Source organism: Panthera leo, chromosome A3 (assembly GCF_018350215.1).
Source record: "Panthera leo isolate Ple1 chromosome A3, P.leo_Ple1_pat1.1, whole genome shotgun sequence".
Classification (NCBI taxonomy): domain Eukaryota; kingdom Metazoa; phylum Chordata; class Mammalia; order Carnivora; family Felidae; genus Panthera; species Panthera leo.
Window position 1 is genome coordinate 60,134,216 of NC_056681.1, and position 14,492 is coordinate 60,148,707.

At 44.4% G+C, this 14,492-nt stretch overlaps 1 protein-coding gene across 3 annotated transcripts in view; it reads left to right on the top strand.

Annotated features, from left to right (window-relative positions):
- The window catches only part of AFF3 (AF4/FMR2 family member 3), a 567,801-nt gene that overhangs the window by 520,084 nt on the left and 33,225 nt on the right, over positions 1-14,492 (top strand). For all 3 annotated transcript variants that reach the window (XM_042931993.1, XM_042931995.1, XM_042931994.1), the window contains exons 13-14: positions 5,991-7,094; positions 12,282-12,406. In XM_042931993.1, the coding sequence (XP_042787927.1) occupies positions 5,991-7,094; positions 12,282-12,406 (1,229 nt within the window). The remainder of the gene's footprint in view (positions 1-5,990; positions 7,095-12,281; positions 12,407-14,492) is intronic.

Genomic DNA, 14,492 nt, shown 5'->3' on the forward strand with positions numbered 1-14,492 from the left:
GAAATTCCAGAATATTTAGTTATAAGAAATAACTGGGTACCAGGGACATGGCAAAGGGCAGTGGAGATGCATAAAAAGTGTTAGTGTCCATGAACAACCCTTCCTCCAGTCTCTTTGTGACTTTGAAGGTTAAATTCATGAATGTTGGCTCTTATTTTCATGCTGAAATGTGAATCCTGGAGCTTCTGGATGAGGCTAAACCTCATCTAAGAGAGGTACAGTTATAAAGTGCTTGGAGGAAATTCTTTTTAAATGTCACTAGATAATTACAAAGACTTGAACTTCTTGGTGATGAAAGGAAGCTCTCGTGGAGGAAGCTTCCAGCAGCTATCCAGGGCCCCTCACCAAGGAAGGGAGCGCAAGTCTACTACAGCAGGCCTAAAAGTTTTAAGTTGCCTAAAGCCACAGAGTTTCAACTCCCTGCTTCTCTGTGCAGAGGGAATGCAGAAGTGACAAGCTATGTATTAGCCACGATGCCTGTTACTGCTGTCTGCTGGAAAGGAATGTATCAGTTGGAGTAAAAGTAAGATTTAACATTTTCCCTGAGATGAATACAGACACACACCCTTTAAAAATAAAATGAGTCTGCAGAATGAAAATCACAAAGATAGGAGGTAGCATTCTATGGCTGACCCTCCCCACATCTCTGTTTTACTGTGACTTGGCTGGCCCACGTCATCTTAAGGAGAGCGGTGAGATTCCTTTTCCTGAACCCCACAAGACAATTGGACTCTGTGTATCCACACGTCTCACATTCCACTGCACAGACAATTCATACGGCTGCTTTGAACAAAATGCTCCTGGCCATCACTTACCTGCTGATACCATCCTGATGTGGGAGTACAAGGAGGCATGCATGATGGTCCAAGGCACCTGCACGCTCCCCTTCTACGTGCCAGCACGGGAAACCCACTGGGCCCAGCTAAGTTTCATCTGAACTGTTCTTCATGGCTGTGGTTGTAGAAAGGCACTTATTTTACATGAATCACCGTAGGTAATGTCATATCTGCGGCTAGCACGGAAGAGCCGCTGTGAACAGTGTTTCCATACTACAGATCCCCTTTCGGTAGCCTGATATTTGCTTAGTTGTTCTCAGCCTAATTTCCTTCACTTGTGTTTTATCTTCTTTCCTGGCATGGTGCATCCTTTCATGTGTGAGCTTTCCAGGGGGAAGCACCTTCCCCCTCAGCTAGTACATGAGCTCCCTAGAGCGGCATTCCACAAGTAATAGGTGTCACATGGGAAAAAGAAACCCCGGTCACATGATTGTATGGAGTGTCAGGATAAAGTCGGTTTAACCCATCTCTTTAGGGCAACACCCAGCCCTTAAATATTGCTCATGTAAACTGTTTTCCATTGTGGCATTTCCCAAACTTATCTGACCCTGGAAACTTTTCTTCATGGAATATATGAACTGAATGCACATTTTGGAAAATGCTGCCTTAGCTTGTTCCTAAAAATCAACAGAAATGTGACACAAGTCACTCATTGATTAAACAGGCATTTCCTCAATTAGGCATCTGTGGGGTCCATGGCAGCGGGTGCTATGAAGGATGTAGATGAAGCAGGAACTAAAATCCACAGTGGAGAGCTTGTGCATGAATCAGAAGGAAGATTAATCAGGAAGGAGAGTCATGACCGAAAATACAAAGCAGCCAGCAAGCACACAGGCACCACCAGGCAAAAACCCTGAGGAAGTCGGCCCGCAGGAAGTTAACCATAGTCACCAGCAGGCCAGTGGATGAGGGCCCTAAGCCCTGAGTTTTTCCTCCTCCACTGCCACTTAGCTCTTCACCATTGAAGCTTCCTTGGCCACAACTGCCTTATCCCAAAAATGACAGGTATTCCTGTTCTGCCTAATCTGTAAACCTGTTCTGAGGAATAAAGGATATAATTTGAGTGAAAGCTCATTGTAAGTGGTTCTTTTTTTTTTTTTTTTTAATTTTTTTTTTCAACGTTTTTTATTTTATTTTTGGGACAGAGAGAGACAGAGCATGAACGGGGGAGGGGCAGAGAGAGAGGGAGACACAGAATCGGAAACAGGCTCCAGGCTCCGAGCCATCAGCCCAGAGCCTGACGCGGGGCTCGAACTCACGGACCGCGAGATCGTGACCTGGCTGAAGTCGGACGCTTAACCGACCACGCCACCCAGGCGCCCCGTAAGTGGTTCTTATTAGGAGCAAAGCACAGCAATTGGCCTCCCTAACCTGTTACAGACACTGCAAACAATGCAAAAAAAAAAAAACAGAGTTCAGGTCCTCTGAAAGAAGTGTTTGGCTTTGTTGAAGACCCAAGATGCATACATGTGAAATCAATATGAACATCACAAGACTATGCAGTTAAAAAAAAAGACAAAACAAAACAACAACAACAACAACAAAAACGACTATGTGGTTGAGGATAATAAAGGCCAACAGGTATTGCTTGGAGTGGTGTTCTTGAAAAATTAGACCTAATTCTGTCATTTTAGGTTGAAGAGCAACATTTCTCAAAGGAATGAGGTCCCCCTTTCATGAAGCTATGCCAGTGAGTAATGGGAGATCAGGCAAAGCAGCGGATTAGGTCTAATAAATAAACACTAAAAGTTTTTATTTGAGTAGGTGACACACAATGTTACATTAGTTTCAGGTGCACAACATAGTGATTTGACAAGCTTAAATAGTATGCTATTGAGAATCTTTAAACTTAAGCAAATACGGGTTTAGTCTTGGTAATGCCTGGGAGCTCTGCAGCCTTGGACATGTCTCTTAACCTCTCTGAGCCTCATCTACAAATTAGGGGTGATAATATTTCTTACTTGTATGGATTAGATTAGATGATATCTGTAAAGTGGGAGGCACATTGTAGTTGCTCAGCAGTGAAAGATGACTGTGAGATAATAGATGCCCTTGAAAACCAGCCCAAGGCATTTGGATTTCCTTTGAAAGGCAATAGGAGGTCATTGTAGATCCTTAAGAAAGGAGGTATGAGTTAGCGATGTGTTGAAAATGGTACTTTAGACTGATGTTTTCAGCTGTGGAGTGCAGGGAAAAAATGACACTAAAGCACATCAGACAACGGGCCCATACTAAATTTATGAAATTCTCCCCTTCACTGTTAATGCTCCCATCAGGAAATTTTAGTGCAACTCTCCCCATGTGCAGCTGCGCTTTTGGCCATAGGCAGTTGTCTGTGTTCTCTGACATAAGACACGTGGGCTGTGGAAGGCTCAGGATGGCGGGGGTGAGGGCGAGGTAGATGTAGTGTTAAACATGGTGGCAGGACCAGTGTGAGTTCATGCTCAGCCATAAATGTTTTTACCTTCTCCCAAAATGTGTCCCCTTTCTGCCAGAGGCCCTTTCAGCATCCATTAGTATTGACCGTGTCCCATGACACTAGGGAAGCTGAGGCACACAAGTCACTGACTTGCCAGTGGTCACATAGTGAGGGAAATATGGGGCAAGGAGGAGACACTGTCAGAAGCCATAAATTGTTTGCCACCACATGAGCTTTCAGCCACACTCCGCTAAACCCAGGGAAGGCGAGGGCTTCCCATTGGCCACAAAGCTGTTCTGTGTCCTGCTGTCCTGCTTTCTGTCTTGCATGCATCTCCCACAGTATGTACGAGGTGTGCTCTTAGGGTTCCTGTGTTCCCTTTCTCTGGAGAAGCCAAAATAAGGTGAGGTCAGAATTTATGCAGAACAACCCAGAGGTGCAAAATGATAACTTTTTGTTCTTTTGCATCTTGCTGTAGAGCCCTGGTCCTTTTGGTACATGAAAACCAACAAAGCAAAAAGTCAAGTCGAAGGCCAGACTCCTCATTGAGGCCATGAGGGTTTCACCTCCCACACCTGTGTCCCAGGGCGAAGCCTCTCCATCCTCACTGCCCTGGGAGAGGGGCCCCAGATTCTCATGCTGGTCCCTACTGAAATATCACTTGTCCTTCCCAGTCTCTGGAAACCTTGTGCTAGTGTTCCCCAAAGTGCAGTTGGTCTCATCTATTTTGGGGGAACCAGCAGGATGTGCATGGTCCCTGCCACAGCTCTAGTGCCTGGTGCCCACACTCTGTGTCCTCTCATCTTGGCCCCAGGCTCCTCTGGCCCATCGAAGGCATTCCATGTCCTAAGCTATGTCCCAGACTCCCCCAGCCCCAGCCGGGGACAAGACTGCCTGCCCCACTCCCCTCAGATCCTTGCAGCATGTGCTTATGCCCCAAGTTCCACTCTCAATCTGGACCTCTCTGTTGAAAGACAAATTTTGACTCATAAAAGCAGGCTTTTAGAAATTATTATGTTAAAATTTTTTAAAAAAAGTTTTTCGCCTGCAAGGAAGCCTGACTTGCTCTGGACTTCAGCCAATCAAATTTGAAATGCAAAATTAAGCAATGTCTTCTTTTAGTCTGGGCTAGAAACTGGTCTCCTGAAACAATGGATGCCACAAATTCAGAGCATGGGAGGCCACAGGGAAGGAAAAATACATCACCTTAAATAGTGAAAATATTTTCCCCATTTCACTTTTCACAAATTGAAAACACTCTGGCTAAAGCTTTACACTTACCAATACACCTATTTTCTATTAATAATCATAGATACTGGATATTGGACTTTTATTAGAAATCAACAGCATTGGGGCACCTGGGTGGCTCAGTCGGTTGAGCGTCCGACTTCGGCTCAGGTCATGATCTCACGGTCTGTGAGTTCGAGCCCCGCGTCGGGCTCTGTGCCGACAGCTCAGAACCTGGAGCCTGCTTCGGATTCTGTGTCTCCCTCTCTCTCTGACCCTCCCCTGTTCATGCTCTGTCTCTGTCTCAAAAACTAAATAAATATTAAAAAATAATAATAAAAAAAAGGAAATCAACAGCATTTATTCCCTTTTTATAAGCCATAACCTTTTCATGAGCCATAGATACCTAGAGACTTGAATGAAAACTGTAGACCTCTCTCAGAAAAATGTATCCACACAGCATTTCACATTCTGTTTTAGGGCATTCATTGACTCTCTGGAACCAATCCATGTGGCAAAGTTTAAAATCTATGTCTGTGATTTGCTCTAAGTTAGCAAAACTGTGTGCAGAAGTTTCCACCGTCACTTCTGTGTCTGAAACACTTCCAGCAAAGTGGGACAGAAGCAAGCTGAAGATGGACTAACCAAGTCCAGCTGCCAAAGCATATGGGGCACACAGAGTTCCCTTTGAATCAGGAGCTCTCTACCACTAAACAAGCCATCTCCCCAAAGTTATAGCTTCTACTGTTAAATGACTGTGCCCTACTTGCCTTCACCACGTAAATCATATGTTAATTGCTTGGGATTATAGGTTCCACTTAGCCCCCTCTTTTTTTTTTAATTTTTTTAAATGTTTATTTATTTTTGAGAGTGAGAGAAATAGAGCATGAATGGGGGAGGGGCAGAAAAGGAGGGAGGCACAAAATCTGAAGCAGGCTCCAGGCTCTGAGCTGTCAGCACAGAGCCTGATGTGGGCTCAAATCCACAAACCGTGAGATCATTACCTGAGCTGAAGTCGGACGCTTAACCGACTGAGCAATCCAGGCACCCCTAGCCCCCTCTTTTAATTTCCTCTAAATTTTTTAGTCTTAACAAAAAATGAGTGCTTTAATACTCAGGGCCCCCAAACTATTCCCCAGTTAACTTTCCTTGAAATCTCAAGTCTAGGTATGTGTGTATAATTATAAGAAATATACATTGTGTAACACTCAAAAGTGCTGGAAATGGGTTCTCATTAAGCACGGGGCTCTCTCCTTATTTTTTCCAAATACTCTTCATACTACTGCGCTGACATATTCAGTGGGACAGAAAAGGGCCCCCACCACCCCATCCTGTGTGCTGGTACAGCTTCACTACACACACCAACTGCTTCCGTTTTCCTTCTGCTCACAGCCCGTTGTTTTTCTGCGCACACACCTATCGGGTAAGTGAAGATTAAAAACAGCCAAGCCCGTTTTAAGTAAGTCTAATAAAAGATGTTCTGTTTGTTGCCGGTTTTCTGCTTTTAGGCCGAACCAGCGTCCTCTAACAAGTGGCAGCTGGATAAATGGCTGAACAAAGTTAATCCCCACAAGCCGCCTATCCTGATCCAAAATGAAAGCCACGGGCCAGAGAGCAATCAATACTACACCCCGGCCAAAGACGAAGTGCAGGACTGTGGGAAACTTCCCGACGGTTGCCAAACCAGCCTGAGAGAGAAGGACCTCAAGAGCACCTGCAAGGAGGAGCAGAGGCCAAGGACAGCGAACAAGGCCCCGGGGAGCAAAGGAGTGAAGCAGAAGTCTCCACCTGCGGCCGTGGCTGTGGCTGTGACCACAGCTGCCCAGCCGCCCGCTGTACCCGGCACACCCGCCGAGAGCGCACCCGCGCCTGCGCGGAGGTCTGCGGGCAAGAAGCCCACCAGGCGCACGGAGAGGACCTCCGCCGGCGACGGTGCCAACTGCCACCGGCCCGAGGAGCCAGCAGCCGCCGACGCGCTGGGGGCAAGCGTGGTGATCCCCCCGGAGCCCACCAAAACCAGGCCCTGTGGCAACAGCAGAACGAGCCACCGCAAGGAGCTGCGCTCCTCCGTGACCTGCGAGAAGCGCCGCACGCGGGGGCTGAGCCGCATCGTCCCCAAATCCAAGGAGTTCATAGAGACAGAGTCGTCATCTTCGTCCTCCTCCTCGGACTCAGACCTGGAATCGGAGCAGGAGGAATACCCTCTGTCCAAAGCGCAGGCTGTGGCCGCCGCAGCCGCCGCCTCGGGGAGTGAGCAGAGACTAAAGGAGGCTGCCAACAGCATCAGCAGCGGTGGGGGCCCCCGGGCCCCCGTAGGCTCCATCAACGCCAGGACCACCAGTGACATTGCCAAGGAGCTGGAGGAGCAGTTCTACACACTGGTCCCTTTCGGCCGGAATGAACTTCTCTCCCCCTTGAAGGACAGTGATGAGGTCAGGTCTCTCTGGGTCAAAATTGACCTGACCCTCCTGTCCAGGATCCCAGAACACCTGCCCCAGGAGCCAGGGGTCTTGAATGCTCCTGCAGCCAAGGACGCTGAGAGTGCGCAGCCCAGCCATCCATCTGACACTCCTGCCGAAAAGGCTTTGCCAAAATCCAAGAGGAAACGCAAGGTAGGCCTGGGGCTGAGGGCATGGCAGGCAGGGAGGGCTTTCCCTTGTGTTGTGAGTTGTGGGGAGGTGTTAAAGCCCACATGGGCTGCTGGCCTGCAATGTACAGGCAGCAGTTTTATGTGTGTCCTACTCAACAAACATTCCTATAGTACTTTGTATATGCCACACTTACATACTTGACAGAGATTAACTCAGTTACATCCTTAGAACCACTTGATGAGGGAAACACCATTGATATCCCCATTTTATCATTATAATTAAGCCCTGTCCCACTGCATGGTGAAGTGGGCATACAGAAAATCTTTATCAAGCATGTGCAGAGGCAAGCTCGATGCTGGGCCAGTAGAAAAGCTGAACACATGGTGAATCCCACCCTTTGCTGGAAGTGATAGAGTGGCATTGGTCAGTCATGGACTACAAAGCCAAATAGCCTCATAGAATTTAACGCTGTGACTGGGGTGAAACATGAAACAGAAGTGCCAGACACCAGGCTGTGGGTGGATGTGCCCAGTGAGAGGAACGTTAGTTTCAGAACCAGCAGCAGCTGCTCCCAGTAGCCTTGACCAAGGAGAACTCTGGGGGGAAAACGGCCTGGGAACAGGTCCCTGAAGAGGAGGGACACTGAGTAATCAGAGAGGATGATGTGGCACCAAAAAAGGGAAACAGGACGAACAAGGAAGGCATGGAGTAAGAAAGGTGGCTCGAGTGCAGGGAGAGCTGGATACACATCTGGAAGCAGACCCAGATATTCAGCAGTGTTTGCAGACTTTTGAGGGCAGGAATAACGTAATCATAAATTAAATTAGAACCAATTTTGAGGAGTTTTATCTTCTGTTACTGTTACCTTCAAAAGTAACTTGGGCCACAGCGAAAAACAACATGAGTAACAAACCAAAGATTGCAATATCATGGATGGTTCCAAATTTAGGACAAAATCACTAACAATAGTTAATGTACATATGTCCCCACAAGAGATGCTATTCTAAGCACTTTGTACATATTAAATTATTTAGTCCTTGCAACTTTATAAGCCAAATATTTTTGTCATGCCCATTTTATAGATGAGGAAACTGAAGCTCAGAAAGCCTAAAGCATCTTGCCCTAGGTTCACATAGGTGATAAGGGGAAGAGCTAGGAATGAACCCAGGCTGTCTGGCTCCAGGGTCTTCGAATAAAAAATTAGTCTCAGGTTTGTGTAGTAGTTTCCCCACAGGGCCCCTGCCCAGAAGGGCTCTATACTTGGAATTTAATTCTTGCAGTTGCCATCTTGAAATTCATTTTATCTCTGAATTTGTGTTGTTAAGTGAAGCGCAGTGGGACAGTAGAGCATGACTGGGGGCCCATGGAGCTGTGACTCACATGTGGTCCCCACCTCCTCCCTATTTCCCCAGGACAGGTTTCTGCCCAGCCCTTTGGCCCCTTTGCATTCCAAAGTTAGCAAAACTGCATACAGGGAAAGTTTTCATCATCACTCCCATACTGAAATACTTCTGGCAACATGGTGAAGCATGTCCAGTCCCCATCTCCTTCCAGGACCTGTGCTGCACCCCCAAGTCCCCAGAGGCCAAGGCACAGGTGCAGTGATAGTCGGGGTCAAGATAGGCATCTCACCCAACTCTAATCCAGGGCCTGAATGGTCTCAGGGGGGAACTACAATCTCATAGTGGTTGCAGGTTCACCTTGGGTTTGGCATTGGACTGTGGAAAGGGGAAATGCCTGACTGGACATCCCCATCCCTATATAACTGGCAGACAGGGGGAAACCTCTACTGTTGGGCCATGCACATGCATACAGTTGTAGGACCGGCCCCAGACACTTCAGTCGGCCTGCACCCCCTCAGATCCCCATGCCTCAAGGAACACAAGTTGAAATCATAAACAAACACCACCATGATAGGTCAAGAGAGAGACTTTGACACCCAGGGAAATGTTTTCTACTTTGATACTTTATCACATTACTCTTTTCTTGCTTTTTTTTTTTCAGTTTTATTTTTGGAGGTATAATTGACAGAACATTATATTAGTTTCAGGTGTATAATGCAACAATGCAGTTTTTCTATATATTGCAAAATGATTATCCCAAGAAGTCCAGTTAATATCCATCACTATGCATAGCTACAATTTTTTTTCATGAGAATGTTCTTGTTAACTATAGTGACTGTGCTGTAGATTATATCTCCCTGACTTATTCATTTTATAACTGGAAATTTGTACATTTTGACCTCCTTCTCCCATTTTCCCACCTCTTACCCTCCACCTCAGGCAACCACCTATCTATTCTCTATATATAAACTCAGGCTGTTTTTAGTTTGGGGGGGGTTGTTTTTAGATTCTACATTTAAGTGAGATCATATGGTATTTATCTTTTTTTCTGTCTGACTTATCTCACTTAGTAAAATGCCCTCAAGTTCCATCCACATTGTTACAAATGGCAAGATTTCATTTTTTATGACTAAATAATATTCTATTGTACATATAGTTAACATATAGATATAGATACACACACACCCACACACATCCCACATCTTCTTTATCCATTCATCAATTGATAGACATTTATGTTGTTTTCATGTCTTGGCTGTTGTGAATAATACTGCAGTGAACATGGGGTTGAATAATATCTTTCTGAGTTAGTATTTTTCCTTTTCTTCAGATAAATCCGCAAGGTGGAATTACTGAATCATATGCTAGTTCTAGTTTTAATTTTTTGAGGAAACTCCATACTGTTTTCCACAGTGGCTGTACCAATTTGCATTCCCACCTGCAGTACAGGAGGATTCCCTTTTCTCCACATCCTTGCCAACACTTGAGTTTTTTTATTTTAGCAATTCTGACAGGTATGAAGTGATCTTACTGTGGTTTTGATTTGCATTTGCCTGATGATTAGTGATATTGAGGATCTTTTCATTTCTTTGTTGGCCATCTGTATGGCTTCTTTGGAAAAATGTCTGTTCAGATTCCCTGCCCATTGTTTAATTGGGTTGCGTTTTAGCAATCAAGTTGTATAAGTTCTTTATATGTTTTAGATACTAACTCCTTATCAGATATATATTTACAAATATCTTCTCCCATTCTGTAGGTTGCCTTTTTGTTTTATTGATGGTTTTCTATGCTGTGCAGAAGCTTTATCACAGTTTGATATAGTCCTACTTGTTTATTTTTGCTTTTGTTGTCTTTTTGATGTAGTCGGCACCAGCCTTCTGGGTAAAAATAACAGGTGACCTTACCTTCTCGGTACTTCCACTTTCTTCGTTTGTGAAGTAGTGATATCTTTGCAGAGGTGGTATAAGGTTCAGACCATATAATTCAGTGATGTAATTGTCAGATAATTCAGGCCATATAATTCATATAATATGAGTTAGCTCACTACTTCCCTACCCCTCTTCCCTCCTGTTTCCCTCTAGATACCCCACCCTCCCATTACATGTTGGATTGATGGGTAAATGGATAGACTGATGGAGAGAGAGAGAGAGAGAGAGAGAGAGAGAGAGAGAGAAACATAGTTATATAAGAAACGTACACATCTAGATGGGGCGCCTGGGTGGCTCAGTCGGTTAAGTGGCTGACTTCGGCTCGGGTCACGATCTCGCGGTCCGTGAGTTTGAGCCCCGCGTCGGGCTCTGTGCTGACAGCTCAGAGCCTGGAGCCTGTTTCAGATTCTGTGTCTCCCTCTCTCTGACCCTCCCCCGTTCATGCTTTGTCTCTCTGTCTCAAAAATAAATAAACGTTAAAAAAAAAAGAAGAAGAAATGTACACATCTAGATATTGATAAACATATATTGAAAATACATATAGCTGTATAAGCATACATAGAGATGTGCAGAAAGACATACAAATTCTATAATATTCTATATTTAAGTAATTTTATTACTCATGGCCTTTTTAAAAATTCTTAACTTATGAAATTTCATTTACACTAAGCCTGACACCCATCTCTCCTCATAAGATCTAATGAATCGTCATTAAATACAGATACAGAGAAGTGAAAGAACATTTTCATAGCAATCTTCCCTAAGCATTTGGGGTATTAAGACCCCAGTACTGGGACACTACAGACCCAGCTCCCAAAGGTGCAGAGTCTAGCCCTGCTGGAACCCTGGAGCAGAAATGGAGATTCAGAGCTTTGGTTTGGGCCTTCCCTGGGTACAGTTTCGGTGTGAGCATCTGGGATCCTGTGACAGAGGCTGTGTGACAATCCCAGCTAGAAAGAGGTCAAAGTCTTTCTATCTTGGAAGCCAGTGCTTGTCTCCTGGAAAACACTGCTGAGAGCCCTAAATATATTGTTAACTGTGTTTCTACTTTCTCACCAGCAGTGGAGCTTTGTTGAGTGCATTTGCCATTGCACCCTAATACACGTATAAACACGATTGTGGAAACAAGAATTCAATCAAAATACTATTTTATAAAAGGGTACATTAAGGATTGTAAGATGTCATGGATAGTAATTGTTCACTAGAATTAAGACACCAAGAGGTAACAACCTTTGCTTGAAATTCATAAAAGCCATTATGGCATTAAGCCCAGGACACGGTTGTCATACTTTATTCAGATACCAAGAAATGCCAAAATGAGAGACACTGAAGGTGCAGTGTCAATTCAGAACAGGTCTTTTTTGGGGCACCTGGGTGACTCAGTCGGTTAAGCATTCGCCTTCGGCTCAGGTCATGATCTCACAGTTCGTGGGTTCAAGCCCCGCGTCGGGCTCTGTGCTGACAGCTCAGAGCCTGGAGCCTGCTTCGGATTCTGTGTCTCCCTCTCTCTGCTCCTCCCCCACTCATGCTCTGTCTCTCTCTCAAAAATAAATAAACATTAAAAAAAATATTTAAAAAATAAAAATAAAAAAAAGAACAGGTCTTTTTTGGAGAGCTGATTCAGATGTGTTGATGGTAGACCAATTTTCATCATTCACATTGTTCCCTCCCTAATGTTGACCATGGTGTCACGCTCTTCCTCTCAATAAACTGTCAACAGTAAAACTGACAGATTTCATCCTTGTTGGTGGAGGAGCTGACTGGGAACCTAGAACAGAGGCAAGAACATTGCAACCATACTGCTGCTTGGGATACTCTTCCAGAGAAGCCGAGTAAGCTGGTCTCCCGGGAGCCCTCACTGTGTGGAAGGTTGTGATGGGATCTATTATGATCCCTTGAAATCCAAAGCTGATTGGTTTTTGCTTATTCCCATGCAGTGTGACAACGAAGATGACTACAGGGAGGTCAAGAAGGCCCAGGGAGAGAAAGAGAGCTCTTCACGACTGACTGCCTCTGCCAATAATACTTTATCCGCGAACCACTGCAGCATGAACATCAACAGGTATGCATGTTCCACTGGAGTTACAGTGAGCCGGAAGGATCTCTGGGTCTGAAAGTCATGTATCATATTGGAGGAGAGTCCGATTGTTTAATGACTGCTCTGGTCTGGGTCTTCAGACTTGATTCTCCTGATTTAAACTAAGGCTAATAATTATGCCTGAATGTGTGCTCATGTCACAGCCCCAGGTATAGTGTCAGTACTTCTCTGTAACAAAAGACCGGTTACTAGTTAACACTCAGTTCTGTACTCTCAAAGACACACTTTCCCTCTGAAGACTCAGTAACTAAATTTTCAAACCATGATTTTAATAGCCACTAAACCTGTAAGAACAGTAAGCTTATTATACAGAGGGACAAAGAAATATAAACTTGGATGGAGTCTCTTGGATATAGACTAAAACTGTGGCATTAGGCAGGATCTGTGTCTCCAAGGTTAAACGGCACCCAGTCACTCCTCTAAAGGGGTTCCAGATGGACCCACTGTGCACCAAATACCCTCCATGACAAATGGCTTTCTAGCAAGGCAAGGTCCCTGATATTTATTAGAAGTGAGTAGCTTATCATCAGTCATAGAAGCTCTTTCCATTTAGAAATACCACAGCTCAGAAACCACTTTTCCTCTGCTAAGACACTCCTCACTCTCCCTGACTGTGTACATGGAATTTTTAAGGGGAGATTAATGTTTCAGCACAACACATAAAAATGTAAACTGAAAGGTTAGGAGAAGATGTAGAGCAGTACTAAAACTCGGAGAGGAAATTGGAGAGCGAGGGCACACGAGCACCGGCCCACTGCAGTGTCAGAGTCACCTTGGGAAGGAAGGCGAGGACTCTTGAAGGTCTGAGCAAGAGGGAGCGTGCAGACGCGAGCTGGCCTAGTCCACAGTGCTCTGTGCCTAGCGGGTGGTATCCCAAAATACTGAGAAAATGCAAATGGGGGACGTGTGGTTCCAAAATGTCTTAAATGTGCGATATGGTTCTATACATGCTTCTTTCTTAATGCACTGAAAATCTTTCTAGCAGATCTAGTAACTGCCATGATTTCTAAGTAGCGATGAATATAAACAATATTTCAAGTTGTCTGCAACAACTGGAACATGACACAAAAATGTCTGTGATTTCTCCTGATGACACAATCACAGGCATTGCTAATAATACTCCTGCTAAACCACTACTCTGGAAATGTTCAGTTTCAGTGAGAAGTTAATGAAAATGAAGATGTAACTTTTTTCCATCCAAGTTCACAAACCCCAGGAACTCTTGCTCTAGAGCCTTTGCCGGGCAGAGCCTGCTGGCTCTGATAGTTTTATTTATGATACATAATGACACTTGCATATAAAAGTGCTTTGAGTTCTTTCTAGGAAAGGTGGTCAGTGTACCTCTGGAGTAAGGTGGTCACCTATCCCAAAGAGGATATCCAAAGAAAGCTTTTTTGGTCAGCTTGAATATGTAAACTTATAATGATGAAGAAATAATCCTATGTCCGTGACAACACTTAATGTAGTAATTTAGTTTTCTATGAGCATTTAAAATCACATAATATGAAAAATAATAGAAATTTATAAACATGACTTTCTTCACTCACATGTCAAGACACAATTATATATAGACTGGTCACATCTATCTTCAGCATCAGTGTCTTTGTCATCATCAACTGAGCCACTTTTGACTTGCCCGAGGGAGTTTTCCAGAACACATCTTCTCACTTCTGCGTTGTTAGATGCATGGTATTTTTTGTGCCAGAAAGCTATCACCAGAAATTCTACCCCTACACAGATCTATTTGCATAACACTAAGAACCTCGTTACTTTAACATTAAGAACCTTGGCTTTATTATCTGTTCTAGAGGCCTGTGTTTGTAATTTCTACACTGTGACCACCAACTAAGGAAATTGCTTTTTGAAGTGACTTTAATGGCTTGTTTGCAGTGATAGCCAACACATGCAATTAAGAAGTAATGACTGCAGGAATAGTGACTAAGTCTTTGTTAAATGGATTTACCTTTTTTTTTTAAACTGCCTTTGTCAAGTGACTTCTGTGAGCATCCCAAATTAACAGTGTTTGAGTTTATTTCAGGTTATTGTATCT